Genomic DNA, 9963 nt, shown 5'->3' on the forward strand with positions numbered 1-9963 from the left:
TGTCTGTATTTCCCTAGCCTTCTGGCCAAACATTGGGTGTACCATTTCCCACATAAACATTTTATTATAATTATCAGCTTACACAATAAGGTATTTAAGCTTGTGTGTCAACTTGGCCAGGCCTGGCTGAGTGGCTGGGCAGCTGGATGTAGTTATTCCCCATGGTGAGACTGGTAATTAACTCCATGGCGGAATCTACTGGAGCAGCTGAGTAGCTGTTTTAGGGATGTGGGCCACTTCCCGTATATAAGAAGCTTTGAGGAAGGTCTCCAGCTTATGGCACACTTGAACTCTGCATGTAGCCAAGTCATTGTTCAGCAGCTTGCCATGTTGCCCTGCTGATCTCGGGACTTTTTCAGGACTTGACTCAATAGCCTGCCATGTGGTTTGGTATTATTGGGACTGTGGCATTTTATTTGTTGACCTTGGGTTTGTCAGCCTCAGCAGCCAGTAGCTGTTTGAGTGAAGAAAAGCCTCCAACTTCAGTGGGCTGAGAGCAAGAGGCAGTGCTGAAGCCCAAGGTCGAGGGGCTTTCACCCAGACCCTAGAACCGGCACTTTGAACTCGGGCTTCTAGCCTCCAAAACTGTAAGAGAATAAATTCCTGTTTGTTAAACCACCCATTTGTGGCATATTCCTGTCAGAACGGCACTAGGTAACTAAAGCACACAACTACTCTTCCCTCCTTGCCAGCTTGCGAGATTTCAAACAGCAAGGATGGGGTCTTATTTATCATTGTGCCTCTAGCACAAAGCACACAAGGTAAGTAGATAGACACTTCCTTAATGAGTAAAAAAGTCCTTTGTGGTATATAAGGAGCTATGGTGATGCAATGGTTAAGCGCTCGGCTGCTAACTGAAAGGTTGGTAATTTGAACCCACACAGTGGCTCCACAGGAGAAAGGACCTGGAGATCTGCTCCCATAAATATTACAGCCTCGAAAACCCTATGGGGCAGTCCTACCCTGTCACGATATGTCACTGAGTCAAAAATTGACTTGATGGCACCTAACAACAAGAAACATGGTGGCCTAGGAAAAACTGTTGGGTAGGTCAGTAAGTTTTGACTACTTATTTACATAACTAGGAGCTCTGGTAGCATAGTGTCTAAAGCACTTGACTGCTAACCAGAAACCTGGTGGTTCAAACCCACCAGCCACTCCTTGGAAGGAAGATTGGGCAATCTATTTCCATAGTGATACCGCCTCAGAAACCCAAGGAGAGGTGGCTATGAATCTGGGCCGACTCAACAACACATAACAATAACAACAAATTCACAAAATTAGTCAAGCCTCCTCTGGGTAAGTGCTAGGTTCATAGACCTTTTTTTAGGTCTTGACTCTAAATCTTTCCTTGTTATTCTTCTAGGTGCTTATGCCCAAAGGTGGGTACATTGCCCATCCTCACCCCCCATGAGCCTTGGTTCTGATGAAACCTATGGTCATGCAGGGATGCCCTTACACCCTCCCACGATGTCATGAGTGGCGGGCAGCTGACCAATTCCATCACAGGCACAGCTTCAGAATTGCCTGCCCCCAACCTCAGGTAAGAGACCAATAACAAAAGATATACCTATAGAGAAAGTATCTGTGTGGATTCTTGTAGGTATCCATGTTTCCTGAGGCCCAGCGACACTCTTTGTATACATGAAACCATTTGGATAGCATGGGGCCTAATTCTGGCCCATGTTTTATCACTCTGGAGGCCTTCTATGGGGGGGGGGCATGTGACAAGGAAGGCTGTTGGCTGGGCAAGCCAAAGGGCCATGCTAATTTCCCAAGGTGTGCAGATCTGAGGAGGTACCAGAAGGAGGTGATTCTTCAGGGCAAGGCCTAGAACAGGGAAAGACTTTCCCTTGCCTTGCCTTCTCTGTGGCATACTTCACGTTCTGCAGATATCTCTTTCCATCAGCGGTTCCTTTCAAGTCCCTAGTCTCACTCACAGCTCCTGGCTCAGCCTCGGTAAGCCTTCTCTGAGCTCCATATCTGCCTTCCTGCTCACTTGCTTACTCTTCTCTCCTAGGGTGTGGAGTGGTAAAGGTGGTGGTGGTGGTGGTGGTGTGTGTGCAGATGCATGCCTGTGTATGTTGCTAGGATGAGTGAAAAGAGGTGGGGATTTGAAGATGTGTGAGAAGCAGTAATCTTGAGAGGGCAACCCCCTTTCCTGAAAATGAGGAAGATACACAGGAAAGGTGACTAGAGAAAGGAGAAGCACAGCATATTTTGAGTTACCCTACAGTACTTTGGGGTCTAGAGGCCACAGTAGCATGAGAAAGCAATATGTCTCCTAAGTGCCGCACAGATGGAACTACAGTGCTGAGTCACTGCTGGGGTGCAGGTGGCAACTAAATATACAGAGAGGAGGAAGGGAAGGAGAAAGGCAGTGGGAATGAAGGGTGTGGGTGCTGGTGAGCCAGTTTTCAAGAGAATAATGAGGAAAAGCCAAAGTCTTGAGCATAAGAGCCAGAGAGAGGTAAGATCTCCTGAACTGTTTTCCTACATCTAACCAGAGAGAAATTACTGCCTCTTATATGGATAAGGCATTTGGTTGCTAGCCAGAAAGTGAGCAGTTCAAACCCACCAGCTACCCTGTGGAAGATGGGGCAATCTACTTCTATAAAGATTTACAGCCTCGGAAACCCAGTGGGGGTTGTTATGAGTTGGAATGACTCGATGGCAGTGAGTTTTTTGTTTTCTTTTGTTTTTGGTTATGTCTTCTCAAAGCTAGTCAACTCTGGAGTTCCCCAGTATACCCACCCCTTCTCCAGACTGGGACTTTTATAGGGTCAAGGGATTGAGAAGCCTGAGACCCTCCAAAAGACTTGCCCTACTCGCTGCCCCCTGTCAACCTTCACCAACTAAGCAAGGGTTCCTAAGGGCTTCATTTTGTGATTGACAATGGTAAGATCCAACCCATCCTCTCTGCCACTGTTCAGTTTCTCTTCCTTCCCCATTCTCCTGACTTTGTCTCAAAGATTCAAGAGATGAGTAGATGGCCTTGTGGGAAGTGAGAAGCAAATATTTTGGCTGTAAAAGCCAAGAAGTAGAAGGCAATTGATAGGGAAAGGAAAAGAAAACTATTAGTTTTCATTATTTGCAACCTTGCTTAAACACCCAGCTGCCAACCTAAAGGTTGGTGGTTCAAACCCACCCAATAGCTTTCTAGGAAAAAGACCTAGAAATCTGTTCTCATCAAGCCTAGAAAACCCTATGGAGCAGTTCTACTTTGTCACATGTAGCTATGAGTAGAAATTGATTTGACGGCACCTAACAACAACAATATTGTCTGGCTATGCTAGGTGGGACTTGTGAGTGTAAGGGGGAAAGAAAAAAGAGAGAACAGGGTAGTGGAGAATGATGTGGAAGTTCAGTGGGGGTCAGAAAGCTAAGAAAGCTGCAAGGAATGAAAGGCTAATCAGACTCTGGATAACTTGGTTGTGGCTGGGTCACAAGGGGGCTATTTCTAACTCTGGGACATTCCCTGTCCAAAGGACTCTGCAAGACTGGCTTGAACCCAATTATGCCAGCCTAAGTGAAGCTGCATCCCTGAGCTAGAGTCACTCTTCTCTCTTGGCTTGCCATCCCCTGCCATTCCTCATCCACCACAGTTGGCTCTACCTCAGAGACTCAGAAAGGGTCAGGCAGCTGTTCCAACTATTCCTGTAGGTGGGCCTCAGCATGGAAACAATGTGGAACTGTGGAAAGCCCAGAAGACTCTGTGGGAGATAAATGAGGATGCGAACAGAACCCTTTTTGGTAAAAATGAAGTGTTTTCCCTCAGTATTGAGGGGCGGGGGCCTAGCTGTGGAATGTTAACCTTTGCCCAGGCAAGTCTGTTACAGAAAAAGAGTGGCCACTTCCAGGAGGGTCCCTGCCCCTCAGGTCAGTGGTGTATGGGAATGCCCCCTCCACCCAGCCCAAGGCAGCACAGGCAGGGCACGGGAGCCTCCTGGCACTGGATTCTTGCATGGAGCTGCAGGGTTCCATTTTCCCATGTCTCTCCTCTCCAAAGGTTCAAAGGGAGGCCATAGACCACCCATCCCCCCACCCCAACCTCAGAGTGCAGCAAGAAGTCTGGGAAGATATGGCTTTTCCTCCTCTGCTCTTTGCCTCCCAAAGGCAGAGCAAAGCAGTCCCTTGTTTTCACAGTGGACCCTGATGAATCTTCTGGTCTCTGCATTCAGCTGAGGATATCAAATTCAGAGAGCTTCTGCTGGCCCAGCTTCCCCATTCTGCCATCCCATGGCTCTGTTCCCAGGTGTGCCACATGCATTCCTCACTGCCTCTGTGGATGCTTCTTGTTGTTGTTGTGAGTTGACATGATGTTGATTCTGACTCATGGTAACTCCATATATGCAGAGTAGAACTACTGTTCCTTGGGGTTTTCAATGGCTGTGAGCTTTTGGAAGTAGATCTCCAGGCCTGTCTTCCACAACACTTCTGTATGAGTTCAAACTGCCAAACTTTGCAGCTAGTAGTCAGGTTCTTAACTGACACTTACCTAGGTGTTATTTCCCAAGCCCATCCTCTGGCCAGACCTTGGGAAAATTGCTCATAGAGTTTTGTCACCCAAGTGATCTGATCCTTTCCTCCACCTGACAGAGAGGGGGACCTGGTGGCAGAGTGAGCCCTTTGTGTCTTCCAAGGAAAAGGAAAAGAAATCAACAGAAGCTACTCCCTGCACCCCCCTCCTCAGCACCATGGAATGCCCAGTCCCACTCTTGCCATCCTTGCCAGCCTGGGAGGGCCATCCTGGCCCCAGTGTGGCGGGCCCAGTTGGGAGAGAGCCGGAATTCCCCGGGGACAAAGCTCTGATTCACGGGCCAAACCCTGACATAGCCGCCCCCTCCAGATTCCTGGGGGGTCAGTAAACAAACAGGGTGACAGCTCCCACCTCCCGGCCTGGCTCAGCTCTGCCTGCTCTTACTGCGCGGACTCACTCAGAACCTGGCAGGACTTTGCCTGCAGCTCACCAGACATCGGGCGAGCAGGAAGGATTTGGGCTCCAGGATAATCATGGAGTTGCCCAGTCCTGCAACGGAGCTCCCAGGCAGCACAGGTAGGGTCAGCTTGTGCCCCCACTCCCACCCCCACCCCAAGTGAGCAGTTGAGTTCAGAGATTTGTCCCAGATGGTGAAGGTAAGCTGGCTAGGCTGGCACAGCAGGCAGGCATACACAGGCCCTGAGCTTGGCTGCTCTCACACTCTCACTTCCCTTTTGATTTGTCGCTGAGAGTTGTGGTTTTCATGGACGATTGGCTTCCTAAATTGTCTGGAGAGTCTTGTGTGGGAAGGAAGTATGGTTTTGGGGAAAAGGCTAGAGGAGTATCAGCCCCTAGCAGGGCCATTTTCTTTCCATGAGAAGACAAGCAGGTAGACAATTGGGCAGGTAGGCATGTGGCTCCCTCCTCCACATTCCTCTTCCCTCTATCCCCTGCTGTGCACTGACTGGGAAGTGCTGGCGCTGTGCTGTAGGTAGCTAACTTCCTGAGGGCTATTTGGCATATGTACCATTCCCCAAAACCCCACCATCCCCCATAGGGCCCCACCAACACCAAGGAGAGTAAGTGATGGGCTATATAAACTTGAGGATCCAAGACGGTTTTGTTGGCTCCATGGCTGGTCCAAGGAGCCATGGCAGCACCAATAGTTAAGCACTCAAAGGCTAACTGAAAGGTTGGTGGTTCGAATCCACCTGCTCTGTGGGAGAAAGACCTGACGATCTGCTCCCATAAAGATCACAGCCAAGAAAACCCTATGTGGCAGTTCTACCTTGTCACATGGGTCTTCATAAGTTGGAATTGACTTGATGGCACCTAACAACAACAACAACAACAACAACATGGCTTGTCATCTTAGCTGCTGACTCTGGGCAGAGTACTTTGGAGAGCAGAGTCCAAAATGCTGCTTTAGCCCTTTCTCCATCCATGGAAAATGAGCAGCACTCTTTAGGACTATTTCCAGGTTGAACTGACTGGTGGTGGAAAATGAGAGGGCATCAAGGCTTAGGTCTGGTTGGGAAGTAGAATGTAGGATGTCTACTATGGATAGCTCTCTCTGGCTGGTCTAACCCCTTTCTGAAACTTTATGGGGCAGTCCCTCAGCTTTCTTTTCTAAAAGGTTGGATAAACTGTAGGACCTTGAGATAATGAGCCTACAGCTCACCTTGAGGGAAATTGCTTATCAATTGCCATGATTGGGTAATCCTGAGCAGCTTCTTACCTAAGCAGGTACCCCATCTGGAGTGGTCACTGGCAGAATTTACAATTATAAGAGTAATAATAATAGACATAGTGAGCAGTTATATGTGACTGACCTTTACCAAGGGATGACCTGAAACCTCCTCCCCTCTGACCACACACACGCATACACACACATACACACACACAGAGAATAGGATTTCTGAGCTCTCAAACAAGTCATTCTCTCCCCTTGTTCATAGTTGTTCCACCCTTGGCTTGACACAGGCCAGGGTGTGGCACACTCTAGGAATTACAGCTGTCTGGATGTCTGTGTTTCTGTCCAGGTTAGAGCTGCTGCCACTGCCCCTGTGCCTCCTCAGGATGGTGCTGGGGTTCCCTGCCTAAGCCCAAAGCTGTTTAACGGGTCTATTGGTGCCTCTGGACCCCTGGAACCGGTAGCCATGAATCTGTGTTGGAATGAAATCAAAAAGAAGTCCCACAACCTCCGGTAAGGCCCACCCCCTAAAAACAGAGGCCATCAGACAAGGGTTTGGACAATATTGAGCTTTTGCTGTGGCACTTGCTTTCTCTTCTCAGCCTGTACATCAACCTTTCCCTAACCTCTGTTTCTCTTTCCTTTCCTTCTCTCGCTCTGGGGAAAGCATGCTGGGTTGGAAGTCAAGAGACAGCAATTTCAGCCCTAGTTTGAAGTAGCCAGTTTGAAATTAACCCAGTTTGAAGTTGAGTTCTCTGAATTTTAGCTGCTGCTTTTTTTTTCTTTCCAAGAAAAAAAAAAAAAAAAGATGAATGGAGGCATAATATCTGTCTTAACCACCTCATGGTGTTGTGATGAAAATATTCAAATAAGATATGAAAATGCTCTGTAAACTTAAAAGTACTTGTGGTAGGTAGTTAAGTGTCAACTTGGCTTGGCCTAGTTTTGGGTCCCTGGGCAGCTGGATGCAGTTATTCTCCACGATGAGATTGGGAATCAGCTCCATGGTGGAATCTACTGGAGCAGCTGAGTAACTGACTTAGGGATGTGGTCTGCTTCCAGTGTTTAAGGAGAAGTTTTGAGAAAGGTCTTTGCAACGTTTTGGCATGCTTGGACCCTGCATGTAGCCGAGTCTTCATTCAGCAACCTGACAGGTTGCCAATCTTGGGACTGTTTCTGGACTTGAACTAGTGGCCTGCCGTATTGCTTGATAATCTTGGGACTGTGCCAGCTTACTTGTCAACCTTGGGCTTGTCAGCCTCAGCAGCCAGCAGCTGCCTAAGTGAAGAGATGCCTCCAGCTTCAGTGGGCCAGGAGCAAGAGGCAGAGCTGAAGCCCAAGGTCAAGGGACTTTCACCTAGCCCCTGGAGCTGGCACCATAAACCCAGACTTCTAGCCTCCTAAACAGTAAGAGAATGAATCCCTGTTTGTTTAAGCCATCCCATTTGTGCTATTTTCTGTTACAGTGGCACTAGAGAACCAAAACAGTACTGGTATATAAATGAAGAAAATTATTATTCCCTCCTCCTCTTTCTCTCATAACTTTCCTCCATCTTGGTAGGTCTCATATGTTTTCCTTTCTGTTCTTTTATGCCCTCTACTTACATCTGTTGGTTACCAGGCCACCTGTTCCTCCCTAAACTAAGGGAAACTCACTAAAAGTTTAAAGGAAGTTTCTATATTAGTTGTTCCTCTTTTCCCTACCACTGTGTGCCCCCCTACATCTCCCCATCTCCCATCATCAAATCCCAAAATCCAGGTCTCTGGTGGGGGTGGGGCAGTGTAGAAAAGTTGAAAGAATACAAGTTCTGGAGTCAGACAAACTTGTGTTCAAATCATAGCTCTACAAGTGATGGGACTAAATGAACTTGGACAAATTACATAACCTTTCTGGGCAAAAGTAGTGCCTATTTCGTAATGTGGCTGTGAGAATTTTCTGACATAGTAATTTAGGTAAAGGGCTTGGCAGGTGATAGGAAGGCAATGAATAAGCATAGGTATTATCAGCTAAGGGGGATAGACTTGATGGCTACATACAGCCTTGGCCAGCCTCCAGCTTCCTACTACTTGGGCCCAGTCATGGTTCATTTGGTGGGGAGAAGCAGACAGAGGTTATTATATGGTACACATTTTTCTCCCGCCATATCTCACCCTAGCTTATGTTGCTATCATCCATTGGGATCCTTGGGTACTTATATTTTTATATCTCCTTGCACATATGTGGGCAGATACACAGCCACTCAACTTGCCTTTTCCATTTAACAACATCCTTATTGCTCTGAGGGTACGCTCTGAGCAGCCTCAGGATGAGCAGTTGGGTATGAGATGAATCCTGCCAGGGTAAGAGGGGAACAATACAACAGTCATCCTCTAATGCCCCTGATCAGTTTTCTACCCTTTCCATCCTGATTCTGGGCATGAAACTAAATTAACTGAGGGCCACACAACAACATTTTAATCCGAATACATTTGGAATATCCTACCCCATTCATGGTCCTACCCGTTGGTTTTAGTTATCATGCTCTGTGAGAAGATGCTTCCAGAACCTCTGTGGATGAATGAGAGGGGCATGGCTTCCTCCCACTCCAACCCAAGTAGCTCCTCTTAAATCTGTGTTAAATATTAAAGTTCCACATAAGTATTTGTTTGGAAAAAAATGTTTTGCCATTTAAGAAGAGTGAAGATAGAAAATTACTGGTCTTACTCATTGTGTGCAGCGCTCGCCTAGAGGCCTTCTCAGACCACAGTGGAAAGCTTCAGCTCCCTCTCCAAGAGATTATTGACTGGCTCAGCCAAAAGGATGAAGAGTTGTCAGCTCAGCTACCCCTACAAGGGGATGTGGCTCTGGTGCAGCAGGAGAAGGAGACACATGCGGTAGGTTTGAATCATGTAGGTCATGATGTTTTGCCTCTCAGCCAGGCTAGGGACCCCTTCTCACTACCCTGACAGATAGGCACTGAGCCTCTGCTTGGACTCCTAAAGTAATAGGAAGCAGTATGCAGTGCTACCGGTCTGTGGGTATCTCTCCACAGACTAAGTCAAATCTTTCCTCTCTATTTCTCCCATCAAACATTGGACTCCCTTAAAATCTTGCCCTGATTTTAATTGGGGACCCTGAGGGGAAATGACCATAATATAAAATTTAGTAAAACAAACAAACAAAAACAGGATACAAAACTATACACAAATGGATCTCAATTGCATTAATACATAGATGTGTGTGCATGTGTGTGTGTGTACATATAAAAACAAGGAAGGAAATGTCTCACAGTGTTAACAATGGTTAACCCTAGATGATGAAATTAGATTTGCTTTTCATTTTCTTCTTCATATTTTTATGAAATTCCTAAGATTTTCATGACATACTACAAAAAGGATGTGGAGGTGGCATCTTCTGACTTCCAACCTCATAAGAGGTAAACAGAATCACCATCAGCAGCCCAAGGCTTATTCCTATGAGGCCAGACATGCTGCCACCCTCTAGCTTTTTACCAGTTTTGACATCAACTGTCCTTCCCACGGCACTCACTACTACTCTTCTGGGTTTGATAATTCATTGCAATGGCCACACACAGCTCACAAACAATGCTCACAATTATGGGGTTTATTAGGGAAGTAGCAGGTTACAATTCAGGTTCAGGAATGCTCTCAGGATACAATTTTTCTATCAGGACAGTCTCCCTTCTGCTATACCCTCAGGCATGCCTCCCGGACCCTTGGCCTCTCAGCCTGGCCTCTGCCCTGCTTGGGCAAGTGTTACAAAGCTCTTTTAGCTCTGTCAATAGGTACA

At 47.1% G+C, this 9963-nt stretch overlaps 1 protein-coding gene across 1 annotated transcript in view; it reads left to right on the plus strand.

Moving 5' to 3' along the window:
* The first annotated feature begins 1426 nt into the window (after positions 1–1426).
* Positions 1427–9963, plus strand: part of DRP2 (dystrophin related protein 2) — a 36409-nt gene continuing 27872 nt past the window's right edge. The window contains exons 1-3 of the mRNA XM_007952180.2: positions 1427–1543; positions 6523–6686; positions 8891–9047. Coding sequence (XP_007950371.1) covers positions 1427–1543; positions 6523–6686; positions 8891–9047 — 438 coding nt within the window. The remainder of the gene's footprint in view (positions 1544–6522; positions 6687–8890; positions 9048–9963) is intronic.

The sequence above is a fragment of the Orycteropus afer genome, unplaced genomic scaffold, assembly GCF_000298275.1.
Source record: "Orycteropus afer afer isolate SDZICR_OR568_19922 unplaced genomic scaffold, OryAfe1.0 scaffold00327, whole genome shotgun sequence".
Lineage (NCBI taxonomy): Eukaryota > Metazoa > Chordata > Mammalia > Tubulidentata > Orycteropodidae > Orycteropus > Orycteropus afer.